General features: G+C 35.0%; 1 protein-coding gene across 9 annotated transcripts in view; it reads left to right on the top strand.

Annotated features, from left to right (window-relative positions):
- The window catches only part of BBS9 (Bardet-Biedl syndrome 9), a 286,026-nt gene that overhangs the window by 152,209 nt on the left and 114,389 nt on the right, over positions 1–19,428 (top strand). The window contains exon 22 of one of the 9 annotated variants that reach the window (XM_040068461.2): positions 2,170–2,797. The exons of the other annotated variants lie outside the window; for them this stretch is intronic. Coding sequence (XP_039924395.1) covers positions 2,170–2,216 — 47 coding nt within the window. The 3' untranslated portion in view covers positions 2,217–2,797. Of the gene's footprint in view, positions 1–2,169; positions 2,798–19,428 lie in introns of those variants that run through there. 9 annotated transcript variants of the gene reach the window in all.

Here is a 19,428-nt window from a genome sequence, read left to right as displayed (position 1 = left end):
CTGCCCCTTTGAAAGCTGTTTTCTTCACTGGAAAACTGGGATGAAACAGAATGTGTCATATTCCTTAAGGAACTCTCTGTTTACATGCTATTAAACTTGGGGAGAATGTTAGTACTAATTGGAAAAACATGTGGATTTGAGATCCTAGGAGAGTAATATTAATTTATGTATGAGAATTAGACATAAATATTGCTGCAAATTCTTAGTACACCGAGTGTATCAGAAGAAAGCCTAGTAATAGTTTGATCTGGAGAAATATGATTTTTGTAGTTGCAAATTCCTCTCTTACACCCTTAATTTTGAGTTCTTCAGTGGTCATTAGTGGAAAGGAACATTCACTATAAATCAAGTATTCTCCAGCTTTAATAGACTTAAATTCAGAATGTCTTGAAAAATGTAGTGGCTTCCATCTGTACTCACACAGATTACAGTCTGTATTTGTAACGTTATCTCAGTAGCAATTACAGTAACTTTTTCTTTTTTTTTTTTTTTTTTCCTTCCCCTGGAGAAGTTAGAACCATGTAGTTTGAATTTCAAGTAACCTGAAGGCAGCACAGATACAGAAGTTGGCCCTGAGGCCCAGACAATGCTTTTGAACCACCAGCAGATACTTATAAAAACCATGTGAGGCTGACAGAGCATGCTTTGAGATCTTTTCCTCTAATTTAAGTATTGTAAGCTTGAAACCATGATGCGTTGTCAGTTTTGTGTAGCCCCTCATGGTGGTGCAAAGATACATAGAAATATGGATCATTTCTCACAGATGTGACACAAGTCCAGTGTTGTTTATTTCTGCAGAAGACTATAGTCCATAATGAAGTATGATTCTCACTTAAGATATTTTCCATATATTTTCTGTAGGAATAAAATACAGAACTATGTTCTTGTTTTTCCTTTAGTAACCCTTAAAATAATGTTTTTAGATTTTTTTCTTATTTTAGCGTCAATATGTTGGGTGTTCATAAAGCTTTTTAGGACTGCTTATTAAATCTGTTTAAGGAAGAGTATTCACAAAGGTTGTTGATGGTACTTGGAAGGATTTTGTAGACTTGAGCACTGTTCAGCACTGACTGGTGAAACTGGTGGTCATCGACCAAATTAGATTCAGCATTTTACCCATCTTTATCATAGTATCCCTCACCTGTTTCCACTATTCCCTACCTGCTTCTGTTCAGGTAGCATTTACAAAAGTGTCTAAAGGACATTGGTAAGGGCCTTTGAATTCAGGAAATCTAAACCTTAATAATAGTGCTTATTTCTCATTGAAAATCGCTTTGCTAAGGACTTTTTTCTTAGATGGAGGCTTTTACTGCCCAAAGCACTCTGTCCATTGATTCCTACAGATTTCTTGGCACAGGTCCTTAAATACGAAGTTGACATGAAGTGACTCTAACTGTTGCAAGGCAAACTCTAACTCATCTTTTCTAACTTCTTTACAAGTTTTCAAGTGTACTACTTATAGTGAAACCAAAAGAGATCTATCATCATTGTAAAAGTCTTTTTGAAATTCCCATATTTTTCATACTGCCTTAAGGCAAACACACATTTGGTAAAATATATACTTTCTATCTTCTCCTTTTAGTTCTTCCTTCTAGTAAGGTTACCAGTATGGCTCTGATTAATTTTTTTCTAACTCTGGTTTTCCTTAATTGTTTTCTGTATTTCTCCTCTCTGCATTTGGCTTCACTGGTTTCCTTCTTCGTCCTGTGCCCTTTGACGTCCATGCAACTCCATGCACAGTCCCTTCACTGCAATAGCTGGAACAACTAACTCCATCACTAGCCACCCAAGGGAGTAAATGAGTCTGACAGAAGAGAGGTAGGGTAGGAACAAAAAGGGTAGGAAGACTTTTCCTAGTCAGCTGTCAATCTGGGGCACCCAAAGCAGAAACTGCAGGGAAAATCCTGTGGTACCAGTCTGGATCTAGCAGACTGAAAACTGGAAATCTGAATATCAGACGTGGGAAGAAAGCAGGGAACAATGTCTGAGGTGGTCTTTAATTTTAATTCACTTGGTCAACTTTCATCACCCTACAGGACTCCAATCATATTTCTCCAAGTGGTTAATTTTCAGGGATTGTGTAGACAATGGTAGAGTATTGGGATTTTTTTTTTTTTTTTAATTGAAAGGAAAGCACTAATAGAATATATATGCTTTGCTTTCTTCCAGAGCATTCCAAGTTCCAGAGTTGCGAAAAGGGGAAAAATAAGATGTAAGAGTAACAAGACACATTTTTTTGTAGGGTTGTGAAAGGTTTTTATTATGTTGTTTAGAACATCTCCCCTCCTCAATTGATATTACAGCTGGCAAAAACCACAGGGGGAAGGAGTACAAAGGTTAAGAAGGCTAAAGCAATAACATTAAAAAAAATGAATAATTTAAAGAGGAAAATGTCATGCATAATGAATAAAAAAGAAATCCCTCTTGAGATTTGGGATTCATTCATTTGTGGTACTATGAAATTTAGTTGGCAGCATTGCGATTCCAACTTGCCTCGACTAAGTACAGTTCAGATCAACACATTAGTGCCTTGGTGCGCATGATTCTATTGCTGGCTCTTTGCGTTGAAATCCATTAAATTTTAATGTGTCCTACTTAGATATAAGTGGTCACAAATGATTCAAAATGTTGAGGTAAGCTTTTGGTGAAAATAATTGTTGGTTGAAAAAATTTCCCCTAATGATCCTGCTTGTTACTGGACTTTATTTTCTATGTTGTTTGAAACTTTTAGATACCAAAATAAACTTCTAAAATCTACATTAATAAGGAAATTGTTCAAAATGAATAAGAATTGCTAATGGAGAACGTATACAGTCTCTGACCTTCCATTTCAGAAGATTCAAAAGTAGCAGGTAAAAAAAGTAAAGCTAAAACCTGGACAGTTATTTTGAGAGGCTGAAAAAAATAAGCCATTAAAAAAAAAAAATAAATCCAAACTTTAATAATATAGCATAATAATTTTATTTAAGGTATGATATTAAAAAAGATTCAGTCTTTCATGTCTAGATAGTCTTTGGATTTCCACTTACCAGATTTCTTGGTTCCTCTAAGCTTTTTTTTTTTTCCTGTGGTATTTGAAGAACAGCCTGTGAGAACAGCCTACATGATGAAGTGCACTTATATTTGTACATGAGCTGTAGGCATTTGAAGACCGTAATTACCTCTGCAGTATGCATGACATTACTTTTCCTTTCCAATCCCTATGTGGACAAGACCACCAAAAAATTACAGAGATTATCTACTTTTCTTAAGTACAACTATGGCAAATTATCCGTCCACAAATAGTTACAAGCGGTGAGATGATACAGATGAATGAAGCAGGGTATGTCAAGTATAATGACTTACTCAGTTTCTCCTGACTGGGAGTAGCATCCTTCTGTCAGCAGAGATGCAACTGTTTACATATCAGGAGATGTTGTGGCCATTATTTCAGGTAACATAATCCATTTATTTTGCATTTGCTATTCTGCTTGGTTTTCTGGCACATTGGAGTGCCAAAAACACAGGTTGAGTTAACCAAATCCTCTTATGCTGCCATAAATTAGGTGCACCTTAGCTGAAATTGCTAGTTACATTATTGTAGACTGTCCTTAGCAAGCGTGCCCAGAATGACATAGTTGTTTGCATAATTATTTTTATACAAATGTTATCACTGAATTTGTCTTAGCTTTTGAAAGTCCATTTAGTCTTCAGTTAAAAGAAATTAAGGGAATGTTTGGTCTTCATTAAACAAAAAATAAAAACCCACTTGAACAATAAATGTATTAATGTTATTTTTTTTCTTAATATTCAGATCCCTTTAAAATGAAAGTGTTTGTATATGTGGGATTGATTTCATAATTTCTATTATGTAGGCAATATAACATGCACAAGTCTATGGAACGCTATGGTGAATTAGCAGTGTAAAACTATATGTACATCACTAACACCATTTACAGTGTATTTGCTCTTCCACATTACCATAAAGGAGTCCAATAAATCTAAACCTAGTGAAAATTTCATATTTTGTACATGCAGAACTGATTTTTCAATTACTTCAGACTTTTTCAGAGCCTAATCCAATTCCTGATGAAATCTGTGGGAGTTTTTCCATTGACTTCAGTAAGCTTTGGCTCAGGCCCTCACTTTTCAATTTTTCAAACAGATTTGCCAAAAATCTGCAGAGAGCCAGGCACTTGGAAAGTTTTTACTTGCAAAGTACAGCTGGTTTTGAGTTGCATACAGGAAAGTTCCCAGTGCTTTTCTGAAACAACAAAAAAATAGTTTTAAAGGTCTTTTAACTTTAGGTAAAAGAGTGGAAGAGTGGCTTTGACATTTGAAGCTGAAATTGCCTTGGGTTGTAGTCTAAGCATGACAAACTCTGTACTACAAGATTGTTTCTAAAATGCTTAACTGTATGATAACAAAACTTTAAACTGCAGTTTTAATATAACTTTAGCTAAAATTTTCTTGGGTTATGAGTTTCAGAGAGCCAGGGATGTCTGTACTAATAAATGATTTCTCTCTCTCTCTTTTTTTTTTTTTTCTTTTTTTTTTTTTCCCCCATGCCATGGAAAACTACACTGCAATTAAAGACGTATTCCCTGAGGTTAACTGCACTAATTTGTGAGAGAGCTCTTGAACTTCAGGGAACATATTATCCAGCCAGATCCATCTGCTGATGTAGGGCAGTTTTCGCTGCCTCTGGGTGGTTGGATATCCCAGATTTGGAGGTAGATGAGGTAGATGTGACTGGACATGCTGGGTTTTAGAGAGCATGAGACACAGCCAGTGCCTGGGCAAGCATCACTCATACCCATGCACCGCAGCCTAAGAATAAAATAGTGCTAATAGTAGCGTCTTGGGTTCTGGATGACAGTCAGTGAGGTGTAGAGTCTCTCTCAATTTCACTTTTATTTTTTGTCTTTTTGAGTGGTCACCTCTAGCACAGATTGGATGCAGATCTGGCTGTAGTAGTGTTCTCAATAGCTATGTTGAGAAATGCACCCCCACGGTCTTGGTGGGTTTTTCTTAGGGAGGAAAAAGGGCAACATCTTCCTGAGTCTTAGTGCCTGACATTGTTAAAAAAGCTGTGTATCGTCAGTATTAAACTTGCAGATTTTTTTAATTCTGGATTTTCAAAGTATGAGAGCATGTTTATGACTGTTCCACTTTTTTGTGAACTGTTAAGTCTACTCATGAGCCTACATGGCATGCCTGCTACAAGGCATGCAAAAGCAAAGAGTTCATAGACTTGAATCCTTAAGCTTTTTTTTTCATTCAGTTATACTTTGAAGCAAAGATTTAGCTCACGCTCTACTAATTAGAATATTGCTAAAGAGCTAGTAAAAATGTAATGTGTAGTTAGCTACATAATGCTGAAGTACTTTTTTTAGGATTGTAAAAGCCTTCAGCAAACTGATAAAAACTGCAGGCTTGATGAGTTTCATGCAATTATCATGGTAGGCTGCTTATCTGGTGGGTGTTTGCTGCATGTTATAAGTGCAAATACCACAGCAGGGTGCATTGCCAGGAGATCTCTTCTTTCGATGAAAGATGTACTTTATTAATTCTGACCCTAACCAAAGCTAGACTTACTTCATTTTAAGAAAACTAGTTAACTGTAAATTAGAGATATCACCAAAAAGGATATTATTTCAAAGTTGGGAAATGATTAGGAGGATGTTCCACTGTTTTAATTGAGTTTCAATTTTAATGACTTACTGTCTTCTATGTAACAATAAACAGCTGTGTCACACTGTGTTTTCAAAGAACATTTACTCATCCTTTAAATTTACCATTAGAGATCAAAGAGAAGGTCTGATGTATATGGATGATGGAGGATGCCTCAATTCAAATGAATGGGTGAACAGAAATAGTGCAACTAGAGGTAATAAATATTATGAACAACCTTTTAAAGTACATTATGTGGTGCTGAACTATATTAAATTTTACAGCTACACTGAGAAATCTTTTGTAATTATCTTAAAACTGTATCAGAGTATTGATAAGCATGTGTTTCTTCTAGCACTTTTTTCAAATAAACTTTTCAGTCAAAACTGAGGATTTTTAAAGGGAAAATAATTTCTGGTGACATTCTTGAAACCAACTTAGAAATAAATGGGTGCTTGAATTACATATAGGAATTTGTGGAGGATATTTCTGGGTAAAATTTTGCTGAATGATCAGACTTTCTAATCTTAAAATCTATTTAAATAAACATGAATTTGTTGAGTTTTGTTTTCTCTAAAATGGAGCAGGTTTCTTGTAACTGGAGTCTTCATTAGGGGTATTAGGTTGCTATTCAGAGGTGCTTAAATGAAGTTATGAACTGACATTCTCTTTTGAATCAGGTTGTTAATAAAGCATGGAACAATGTGACCGGAGTTACGCAGGAGATTAAAGTTAGTGCCATAAATTATGTTATATATCCTGGGTCTGGTTACATACCAGAAAGTTGTTGAGATGGAGGAGATTCTATGGAGTAATGTAAAATAGACTCCAACCAGATATGATGAAGTAGTTAAAGATATTGAGATTTAGCAAGGGTCATATTACAAGTTACACACAGGATTTTCTTATGCTCCTGGGATTAAAAGTCCTGAAAGTAAGGCAAGTTCTTATGATGCCTTTGGCAGTAAACAACTGCCATGTTTCCCTACAAAGGAGCTGTATTGGCAGAATTAATACTTTGCAATAATTTCCCAGTGTGAGGAGAAAAAATGAAGCAGTTGTGCTTGGTTACTTCATTTAATTAGTTATCAAGGGAAAAATGCTTGCTGTACATTTTTACAACAGATTTCTCAAATATTTCCAAATAAAAAAATACCGGTGTCTGTGTCAAAAAGAGCCTTATTTTTGGTCATTTTTGCAGCAGATTAAAACCAGTTTTCTTCTAGCTTAGTGTGAAATTGATTCTCATTGTGTATAAGTTGATTCTCTCTGGCTATTGAATTGCATGTACATGACATCATTTTGGTTAGTGTAGCTACAGTGTAAACCCTGTGAAGAAATAGAAAAGGTGTTGAGTTATACAATTCACAGTTAATCTACTCTGAATTTGAGTCTGTGGTATGTAGAAGATATTCCTTCCAGTGTGTACTTTGTGATTCACTGGAAAATAGGAAGCTTTTTTTTGTAACACAGCATTGCCAAACCAAGAAAGCACTTTTTTTGTTGTGTCAAATCATTCTTATTTAATGCAGGTATGCCACTTCTGCAGGCATTACCATCAGTGGTTGGGAATAGGTGTTAAGGGAGTGATAATAATTCATTTGCAGACCTGTGGTAAGGTTATGCTAAAGAGAGCTTTGTTATGTCTGGCACATTTGCTAATATGAAGGAAAGGTCTTTGTTGTCTTTGTTGTGGATGTTGTTTATGATGTTATATTTTTGTCAATTGAAGAATTTACCTTAGTAGAATGAAGAATAAATAGTTATAGAGGTGTATATACAATTGCAACTCACTATGGTATACCAGCAGCTTTAAGAAATTCTTGGCAGGTGCACCAGTCTGGTCCTTCTGAACAGTGAAATAATTGCTTTGATCAACAAGATAAGGATGAAATCCTGGCCCCATTGAAGTCACTGGGAGTTTTGCCATTGACTTAATTTAGTCAGGATTTCTCCTGTTTACTTGACAATTCTCTTTTACTGTTCTACTAATATTCATGTAACCGTTGGTAACCTGAATTCCAGAATACATGAGAGTGAACTCTGAAGTAGACTTCTTTTAAAAGTACCCTCAGAGTCTGAATTCACATCAAGGCGGTCTTTTTTCAGTGTTTGGACTAAAGGAAGTTACAAAAGATGTTTTTTATCTTATTGCAGATTTATGATATTAGTAGAAAGGAAAACACAACTATGTAATTCTGTTCTGGGAGGAAAAAACTAGAGGACTGCAGAAGACTTATTTTTCCTTGTAACATTCATGCTATGATGGGCAGTGCTATACTCTTGTCTTTGTGACAAGTACAGAGAAAAAAGTATAAAGAAAATATGGAAATTGCATTGATTTATTTCTATTAATTCCTACAGAGCACCAAATAGGAAACTCTCAATATGCAGTATTAATAGCTATCCCAAATCCTTTAGGAAGACTGACATGAGCAAATCCCACAGATTTGCTGACATCTTCAAAGGAGAAGAAATAGAAGGACTCTGAAAGTACTTTTTTATGTTGCATTTGTTGTAAATCAAATACAAAGAATCTTATGATGCGTTATCACTTATACCATAGGCTGTAACAGAGAAGGCTTTTTTTATAATTGGTACTTAACAAATTCAATATAGCTGGTACGTATACCATATAGCTGGTACACAAAAACCCACATGAGTGTTAGAGAGTTCACAGGCTAAAATGGACAGTTTGCTTTAAGTAGCATTTCATGTTAGAGAAAGTGCAGATGCTGTGGCAAGATGTAATATATTTCCATAATCAGTGATAGATAACAAGAATTGTTTAACAGTCCATATCCTATATGTGCACTTAAGCCATGAGCAGATCAATAAAAAAGCATTAAGCCTGGTGCCAGCTGAAGATATTATACCTGCAGGCTGTTTGGCTACATAATGGAAACTGGAGCTGGATTTCAGTAACTCTGTTTAGGTAAATCATTATCTAGACAATGTCTTTTCCAATTTCTCTTTTAGTTCTGGGTAATTTGGAAAGGGAAAAAAAAAAAATCTGTATTTAGCCAATGGGGTTTCTTTTATAGCATTTCTAACAAATATTTTTTTCTACATTTGAACAAAATATAGCTAGTCTTTTAATTTTTTAATTTAAATTATGTAGCGCTTCATAACAATAATCACATTATCTTTTAAATGAAGTTAATAATGAGTTCATCTGTTAAAATTAATTAGAATAATCTTTCTCAAGACTTTTAAAACTGCTAATATGTTGTCATATACTCAGAATGTTGAGGTATGTGTTGCATTCTAGATATTGGTCTGATTTCATAAATTTTCAATGAGGAGGAAAGTACATTGTCCTGTAGGGAGCCTTTGAATAAGAAATCATGATTAAAACTTGAAGTTTCAGGAAAGAACAGAGTTAAAAAGCATTTTAAACGTCTTCAGATGGGACACTGAATCTTCAGTGTGAAGTCTTACACTCTCAAGATAGGCTACCATTGCGCTGCTTCGCGTGCTGGGTGTTGTAGACATGACCAAATTAAAGCAAAGGGGTACAGAACACTTTTTTACCAATGAAATGTATCCTTGGCCTTTGATAATTCTGTTTCTGAGGTCATTAAGCTTATTTTACGGAGAGAAGCCAAGACAACACAGCATGTTTCAGTAATCTTGAGAGAAGATTACTTGAAGAGAATAGAATCATAATGCCACAGTAAACTTAGCTATAGAACAAATTCTTTATATGAAACCAGACTTTTCATGAAAGGAAATTAAGAAGAATGATGTTTACATAGTGGGATTTTTTTTGTGGTGATTTGTGGGTTTCTGGGGTTTTTGATGGCTGTTGTTTATTTATAGAAATTGTCCCACATCAAGTTACTGTTTTTGATGAAGGAGTTCAGATCTTACCAAGGTCTGGAGGAGTTTTGGTGCTGTTGGAGTAAAAGTTGATAACAAGTCCAAAAAACCCTCAACCCCATTGGTCAAAATGATATAATTGTTTCTTCATATTGACTACTTCTTCTGTCTAATGACATGAAGAGGACAATATTTGATAATAGTGTTTGTAGTAAATTTGACTCTAAAATATTTAGATTAACTTCATATATTCCAGAATTGTGGGCACTAAGAAGTTGCTCATGCTATTAATGAACTATCAAAAGAAGTTGATATCATATATTATGGGTGTGAAATCAACAAGCTACAGTGATGGTCTTCAGATGCCAGATTTTTACATGGTCTTTTACATGGTTTGCCACTCAGATACAGGTATTTGGACTAATTAGTTTCTTTCAAGTAATGTACAAGTAGAGAAAGTACAGCTAGTAAGTCAGTGCAGTGGTAAGATAGTTTAAAGAAAGGACTGTAAAAAGAACCAGTAAAGGAAAAGTTTCATTGTTGAAGTATAGGAGAAGTAGCAGGTGTGATGTTACTTTAATCAGAAAAGTCCACTGAATAACTTAAAGCATATCAACATTTGCAAAATCCTGGCTTTGTTTGAGAATGGCTTTAAACAATAAAAACCAATTTCAAATAATATTTAGCTTTCCCAGACCAAGTAGTGTTTATAGCCTAGAAAAAGGGATGCTAGTATATTCTTTTGGTCTTATTCTTTAAGAGGGTGTACTGAGTATTGGCTGGATTTTGGTAGCAGGGAGCTGCAAGGATGGCTTCTCTGAGAGACTGCCACAAGCTTTGCCCATGTCCAGCAGAGCTAATGCCAGCCAGATCCAGGGCAGGCCCATCACTGGCCAAGACCCAGCCCATCAGGGATGGTGGCAGCACCTCTGAGACAGTGTATTTAAGAAGGGGGGGAAAAGTCTGTTAAACTACAGTTGGAGGGGGGAGTGAGACTGTGTCAGAAAAACAGCTCTGCAGATGCCAAGGTCAGCAGAGAAGGTGGTGGTGTTGGTATTCCAGGTACAGGAGCAGAGATTCCCCTGCAGCATGTGGTGAACACCATGGTGAGGCAGGCTGTCCCCCTGCAGCCTATGAAAGTAGATGGTGGAGCAGATTATCCACCTGCAGCCCATGGAGGTGGACGTGCCCAAAGGAGGTCGGGACCCCATGGAGATTGTTTCCTCTCTTTTTTTCTTGATTGGTGTGATTTGGCAAAGCAAGCCGTAAGATCTCTACAGTTTTGTGTTATTTGTCCAATACTTTTAGTTGTATTTGAAGTAGTATGTTTCATAATTTAGTCTTTATCTTGCTTTGTATACTTTCCTTGAAGGTGAGGTAGACATTTCTAAATTATGTTTTATTTAAAATAAGCATTACAAAATATATCTTTAAGTTGAAATACACTTTATCTCGTGTGTACTGATGTTGTACAAAGAAATATGTGATTTGGAGGGGAAGAGAAGTAGGAACTCTTCTTTTCATACAATTTTCACTTTGTACTTTAGCAGATTTCAGGATATCTAATCACGTTTAGGAATATGGTGTGTTTTAAAAATGAGTAGGCCCTTGTCCTGGTTAAGCTACAAGATGATCCTTAAAAACTAGAGAAATAAATAAGCATAAGGCATAGAGGTAGCAGACTGAGAGCATCACTTGCTCTGTCACTTTATTTATTATCTTAGACAGTAGCAGCAATGTCAGCTTTTAAATAAAATGAAACAGAACAGTTAATCCTCTGCTTTCTCATATAAAAAGCCACTTTGTTTCAGATATAGCATTTTTATTGTAAAAGCAGACCTTGCTTTTGACAAAAAACCCCCAACTAACCAAAAAAACCCCCACCAAAACAACACCACAAAACCCCAAAACAACAAAGCACCAAAAAAACCCCACCCACCCCCTCCGAATTCGAACAGAGTTCTCCCTAACTATTCATTATCTTCTAGTGGATGGAATTTGTTTTGTGATGTCAGTCAAACTGAATCTCTTCTCCATCTCTGAAAAGTTCAGTGCCAGGATTCTTCCCAGTTATTAGAGATTTTTGGAAGCATGATTTTTCAGATCTTCGAATACCTTGTGTTCAATCAAAAGATACTTTGCAATTTTGTAAAACCGATTCTATTTATGGTTTATCATATGAAGCGCATGAATCTCCTGGCTACTTCTTAAAATGCTTGCAGGACATATGACATAAAATGTTTATATATGCAAAATTGTTTATCCCTCAGTTATATCATTTTCATAACATATGAATGGTAGTGACTTTAGTAAAATTGCGTGATTTACACAGGTAAAGGTTTACACATAGGTGTGGTAGTAGTGAAAGAATAAAATTCTATGCAGTGTGTAGAGTAAAATTTTCTGAATAGAAAGTTCTGTAAACAAAGGAAGAAGTTCTTCCTATAGGATAAGATGTAATTTTAAACTCTTATGTACAGTTTTGTGGTAATTTCCTCCAAATAAACTAAGTTATTCAAATGATGATATGATACTTGGTGGAGCAAAAGTTGCCTTTACTTGATTCCTCATAAAGTCAATCCCAGAGATTTTAATGCTGTTGAAGGTTGATCTAATGTAAGATAATGCTTGGATTTATTTGGAGTATATAGTAAATGAAGTATTAAATGCTAGTGAAAATAAAGTAAATATAAGTAATTTATGTTTCTTTTTGCAATGTTAGAGCAAAGATGGGTTAGTATAATTGGATTGATTCTTAGCTCCCAGTGCAATGAATAAAAGTCATAGTTGATAATTATGTTAAAACAACATTTTTAATGACTAACAAATGCAATGTTATTTACATGTTCTACATATTATGGACAACTCTAATATTTAGGTACAATTGAGAAAGAAATTTTCAATACATGAAAGCAATGCTATGTTTGATATAATTTACAGAGAAGCATGAATTTTCAGCAGAGTTTGGTTTTCAGTTGTGGAAGGGAACTTCAGTGTTATAAAAAACCAGAATTCTCTTTTATCCTTATGAATGCTTTGATTTCCTAAACTCATTTTGGCCAAAGGATCTATATGCAGTTTGTTTTATAAATCTAGCAGACATATGTTGGTTTATTTCAATAACATTAAAAGAGAATGCTTTTATTCATGTTTATTTCATCACTAGATATATAAATGAATAGATAAATAGAGAAGAGTAACTTATTTAAGTTCTAGGAATTGGATGACTATTCATAATTAGATAACAGATAATTGGATAATTTCAGAATGCTAATAGATAAATCTGTATCTGTTTTGACCTCTGTTCCCTATATTATCTATATGGAGGGGATGGAAGGGAAGGAAGAAAAGAAACCCCTTGTTCAGAAAATCCATCTCTATGTTAGAATATGGTAATTAAGTCTCATTCGTAAACAAAATTATTTACCTCCATGGTTTCTGTTCAGGGATGATTCAAAGCCCTTGCTCTCTTGGTAGTCAGAAACCTCGTTTCTAGTAAAAAATAATTTTTGAACAATTCCTTCTTGTTCTAAGGGGGTCTTCTATTTTTCCAGACACTATGGGTTTCTGGCCTAATTGCATTATTGATAAAGATCAGTCTGTTCCCTTTTGAGTGGTCGTAGCTCAGCAAGACTGGTCATCTGTTCAAGTGTCAATAAGGTATATGATTCCTAGATGATCTTAGTAATTGTCAGCTGAAGTTTTCCAGCTTTATTTAGCCTGTCAAGAACATGGTAACAGGAATTGAACTCAGTGTTCCAGGTGTCTTACCCGTGTCTTATTCAGTAGTGTTACTCCTTTCTTGTTCCTTACATGAAGCATTTTCAGGCGGATTTCAAAATTTTACTAGTCATCACACTGGGACCTTTTCCTTCTGTCAGCCTGTGATTATTTCTGTGGGTTTTGTATCTTCTTTCATTTCTATAATACCATCATTTCTCACTCTCATAATATTAAAGTAACTACAATCACTATTAAAAAAAGATATTTGTGTTTTGTTGCTAAAATTTGACATTTTTTTGTACTAAACTGCTTTACAGTGGTTTTCCAAAGTGACCGATTCTGTATATTTCTTTCAGTAGCCCATCACAATATCGCTAGGAAGTATTACTCTACCAATTTAATTTTGTTTTTCTGAGCAACATGCATTTTTCATGTTTCATTCTACTTTTTAATCCCAGTTACTAGTCCACTGTCTTCTGTTATCCACATCATATCTGATATTACATCTGATGTCAGTATGTTTTATTCCTGTATTCTGTAGCCCAGAAAAATGCATTAGCATACATCCCAAATACTTTTTCTTTGATTTCACTCTGTTTCTCATCTGGATTAGGCCTAGGTCCCTCATCAGCTACTTCTGCCTTACTACTGTTCTATCAAGGCTGTCTCAAACATCCAAAATCCCCAGTATAACATAGCCTCATGCAGCAAATTACATGGTCCTTTCTTTCTTGTTCACAGCTAAGATCAAAATCTCATTTTCACTAACCTGCTTTTTTAGTGCTTCCTCCTGTTAAGTGTTCGGTTCCCTGAAGATAAATAGTTATTTGTTCCCCTGAATCAGTCAGTGGCTGCTCACTTCAACAGCCTTTGCGCTATGGTTTTGTGATGGAACACTTTGGTAGCTCATGGGTTACAGCACTGCAAACCAGGCCACAAACATTTACAGTCGCTTCAACTTCTGAGTGCAGGGAATAAGGACTTGCTCTTCCTTCACTTGTAAATCCAAAATTTGTGTGTGTATGCATATACATACAAATATATAGTGTCTGTATATGTGTCTTCATAATTGAGTCTTCAAGTAGAAGAAAGTTTCATATATGTGCTCCAGGAAATACAAGTGTGTTAAACGGGAATAGGAGCAAAATATTTCTCTATATTTTTTACAATGATGGATACCAGGAGGATTTGTTATCAAGACTATAAAAGTCAGTTTTAGTCTGTTTACTTTCACTGTATGCTGAAGAAAGGTTAGAGACTACATAAAGACAATACTGTGAAAGTTTTTTTGACAAGCACGCTCCAGAAATCCCAGCTGCTGCAAACACTGTCTGAGGTGCACTCTATTGCATTTGCCGATAGAAACCAGAATTGATATTGCAAATTCATTGAAATATGCTTTTAGGAAAAACAATCAGGAAAATGTTTATCAAAGGGAACATTACCTATTAAAGTTTTTGATGTAAATTACTATTAAAGTCTAAGGGTCTAGTAGCCTCCTTACAACTGTGTATTACCAAAACATTGCAATGCAGCTCTACAGATTAAAAAAAAATCTTACTAAAAAAATATTTTGTATGAAGTTCTTTATGTATTTCATATGAGCATATGCCCTAATACATATATGTATATTTATGCACACAAAATGAGTTTATCTTTATAAACCAAAACAAAAGCCTTGTATTTTCTTCTTGCCCAGCAAAAGAGTAGCATGAAATTAGTTTGTTACTGGATGGAGAATGTTGTCCTGAGAATAGATTGATGACAGTATATTCTGTAACTTTGGCCTCCGCTGTATTTAAGCATTTTGAAAGAAAACCATGTCAGGTTATGATAAACAAAAGTTATACTTAGTGATACACTGATTATGGGGAAGAGGATGTGAGACCCAGTTAGTAAAAACCATCAGGTGTTTGATGAGGCAGTGCACTCTGAAAAAAAGTGATTTTTATGGTTATGTTGTTTGTCAAGAGCTGATATTTGCCTTGAAAAATTCCTTTGTAAACTAATTTTTCTTTTCTGTTATGCAAAAGCAGATGGAAATCCTCCAAGCACTACAGAATTCAGTAAGTTGCCTCTCCCAATACATATCAGAACACAGAGCATCTTTTTCAGCCAGTCTGTGCTCATCAGGTGAATAGGTGGTTGGATGGAACTGTGTGTATTTGTGGCTGAAGCGTAGCTGTCATCGTTCGTCTTTTGTTTGCAGTGTCTTTGCCTTTGGTATTTGGTATAAATGCCTGGGTGGCATTTATACATTTCACTGTTCCTGCATTCTCCGTCCTGAGTTAAAGGGTACTACTGAATGTTGGTCTTGTGTTCCTGGCCGAATGTCCAATAATGTGTCTTTAATGAAAACAGATGTTGGATCTGCTCTTAGCAATGTGTTTCCCAATGCCATTCGTATGACTTGCATACCACATGCACTGAACCTCATCCTGGAAGAATGGCCAAGACTCTTTCACAGTTCAAAACCACAGTTGCTCCCATAAAAGAACTTCTGCTGCCAAAGAACCCTGAACTTTGTAAGTCAAGTTTTTATGAACTCAGGCGTGTTCAAAATATTTGAATGGGCTACAAGCTCAAACAGAAGCCACACAATTGGTGTGAATTTTCTTTGCATAGATCTCCATGCAAATAGTTGTAACTCATTATAGGGAAAAAAACTATGGAATTTAAGAACTGGAAGTTTTGCTAAGAAGCATTTCAGTAAAACATGAGTAAATCAGAACAACAGTCTAGTATGTCTCAGTCTGCTTCTATTGAAAATATGTTTTGGTGATTTTCTATGACCTTGGACTACATATTCCGTTGGTATAATTTTTTCCCCTAATTTATTATTCTACTGGAATGTAGTAGAGAAATATATTCTGTCATTTTGTTGAATTTGGTTGTTCAAAGCAGACAGAAAACAATGGAATTGTGTGACTGCAGGATTGTTAGACTGCCGCTGTTAGACTGAAATGATATATTCTGAAATGTATAACTGATTATTTAGTGACTCTACATACTGCAAGTGAATATCCAAACTGGGTATTGCAGTCCAATCTGGACTGTTATTATGAATTGTAACAGTGTTTGTTACCAGACACCCATTTAGGAGCAGCAAATAAACACATCTTTTTCTCTGTCTTCCCTTCTCCTTCCCCCCGCCTTCCTTTCTGTCTTAGTCCCCCCACCCGCTCTTTCTCCCCCGCTATTTCTCTCTCTTTATTTTTCCCTTCCTTATAATTCTTCTCTGTCTTTCTCCTCAAACTCTGCAATGGAAATGTGTTTGCATTCCTGGAATGTGTCTGTTCAAATGATAGTCTCTAATCCAGGGCTGGTATGTGAATAAATGTTCCATGGATCTCATAATACATTCAAATATGTATTGTTTTCTTCTATAGATTGTGTTGTTTTATCTTCCATTTGAAAAGCAGCAAGAGCACTTCTTATCTTCACTACCTGCATTTCACAATCTGTTTATTTCAGCAGGCGGGCTACTTTGCGATAGGCAGGTCCTAATAAAATTTACAGGACTTGAGTAAACGTAGCTAGCAGAATCAGTACAAGTAATTGATAAACTCTTTTAGAGAGAATAACCTCTAAAGCATTAGGCTGCATTTTTGGTGTGCACTTTCCTAAAATTGTCGACAGAATAGAAAACCCAAGTGAACATGGTCTTGGGTATAGCTTTTTGGAATCTCTATGAAATAATTTTACTATTTAGATTATCTCCATTTTATGATGGTATACATATGGTTGCAAAACCTGCTGTTTACAGAGCTTCCTGCTCACATTTTGACTATCTTGCTGCCAAAGACTGCTCAGGAAGCTGTTTTTTCTTCTTTCTGTGGACTCTTGTAAGAGCTAATTTCAGAGGAAAATGGAAACTTTATGCATCGTTTAGGTTGTGATTGAGTGGAAGAGAAAAAGGAAACTCAAATACTCTGTCTCAAAGTGCCTTTTCATTTTTTCTCATGTATACCATTTTTGTTTTCCTGTTTTTCCACCTTTAAAGCCATGTTAAATGCATAAAAACATGGTGATAGGAACCTGTAGGAAAACTGTCAGTACTTAATTTTTGTTCAATATGTGTTATATGTTTATGTTTCCTTTGGGTGTGGGTATCTTTTTCCAACTTAAGAACCAAAAGTGTTACAAAAACAGATGTAGTGAAAATAAGCAAGAGAAGTCTCATTTCCTATAGTTGAACGAAGTTCACAATTAGCTTGACTGTAATTTTATGCATGCTGTACCCTATCAAGCAGTTTTGTTGACAAAAGCTTTCTTTCTTGGATTTATCACAACTGATAAAAGATCTGTGATGCAAGACAAGAATTTAGCTGCACAGAAAAGGGGGAAAGAGTTGGTCAGATGTAATAACATATTCTAGATGTTATTCCTGCCAACAATTAATGGGGAAATTCATTTTATGAAGCTCTGTTTACAGACTGACATCTGGAGGACTTCTCAGCTTGGATAATTTCCAGTGTGTAGATTTATGTACTACTATTCCTCCTCTTTTCCCCTTTTTTCTTTAAATATTTCACTTTTCTGATCTGTACTATTCTGTTAATTGTGAATGAATGTGAATTATTTTCTTGCTAGGATTTCTTTTAGGATTCAATGTGCATAAAACCTGAAAATGTTTGCTAAAACAAACATTCAGTGCATACCTATTGAAATTTATTTAGAGATATAAAAAATTCAGAGTTCTTTTAACTTAAAATGTTCTGACCAGAGAAGTCAGAATATAGACCATGAGTAGAATTTTTGAAGTATGAAATGAAAAGCTTATAGTCCTAGTAGAAAAGGTGGTGTTTAATTTTTTTTTTTTATTTTTTCCCCTATAACTGTCCTTCTGAGTTGTAAAATTTTTTGTATCACAAAATCCTGGTCTACCATGGTTTAAATATTATATTCAGTAGTGTGTATTTGTGCCTCATCCAGTTTCTTTTTCAGTCTAGTGAAAGTTTGAAATGTGCTTTGAATATTTCCCTTCTTTTAGAGTAACAATAGTCTTAGTGTGGTCTCCACACCGTCCTCCCTGTGGGAAATCGTAGCATGTTGCTAAGGGTATCCATTGTTATCTTAGGCATGTGTTATCTGTGCAGATTGAAGCAAGAAAGTGGAATTTCCTGTTAGTTTCATTGGAGGAAATGAAAGTGGCAGGCCATGGGTAGATGAGTGTCCAGCCATGCTACCCAGCCCTATGCATCTGGAGAGATTAAGGAGCATGTTTAGCAAATTTGAGTAGCTCCCTTATTTAGAAGGTAGTACTGGTAGTAGAAGAGCAAGGTAGAAATGATCCTGTAATCCTTGATCCTGTAAGGCTCGTTGTCTCAAAAAAAGGTAAAACTATTATAGTGCTTTCTTGTCTGGTTACTTATTTAAATAATTATTTTACAAAAAATCCTAGTGAAATCCTGCCCCACTGAGAACAGTGCTTTTAGCACATGGAATGTCTTTATGAAACAATAGTATTTAAAAAATAATTCATAAGAAACAGTTATTGGCATCCTTGCAGAAATAACATGTAATTTCTACTCTTAATATTGATGCTGGTAGTACTGCTCTGTGTGTTCTAAATTTTCTTTTCACGTAAAATAGTATGTCACTGGTAATATTTCAGTCATCAGTATTCTCAGTAAAATAAACTTATGGAAGAAGTTAATTTTGCTTTTCGTTGTAATAACTTCTGATGGTATCATAACAAGTAAATCTCAATCTCTCACATTAAAATCAAAATCATGACATCCTGCTTCCTTTTAACAAGTAGTGTGTTGTAGCTAAGGGCAAATAGATCTTTTCCATCTCTTATTCAGTTACTGTCAGCATTGAAAACTAATGAAATATTTTGGCACCAAAGGCCATCAATCCTCAAGGCTATGTAAGTTACTGAATTTTGGGTTTTCGAATCAATGTTGGAAAAGTTCTCTATTTCCATTCATTCAATAGAAATTGAATATTGAATATTGAATATAGAAATTCAATAGGTACTAAACAACTTGGTTAGATATTGCTCATGCTGTTACAAAATGTTGTAATATTAAAATGTAATATGCCATTCTTAATTGTTTTTGGGGCAAGAAACCTTAATTCTGTATCCTGTATTTACAGGCTAATGTTTAAGAGTGCAGATTTTATCTGAACAATAAGAATTTTAAAAATCTATATTGACTTTTAAAGCACTGATTTCCATTTTGTTAAATCTCGTAGTTTACATTTTAGTCAAAATTTTTAAAT

Source organism: Hirundo rustica, chromosome 1, assembly GCF_015227805.2.
Source record: "Hirundo rustica isolate bHirRus1 chromosome 1, bHirRus1.pri.v3, whole genome shotgun sequence".
NCBI classification, from domain to species: domain Eukaryota; kingdom Metazoa; phylum Chordata; class Aves; order Passeriformes; family Hirundinidae; genus Hirundo; species Hirundo rustica.
Note: the sequence above shows the minus strand (reverse complement) of the source record. Positions and strands in the feature narration are given on the sequence as shown.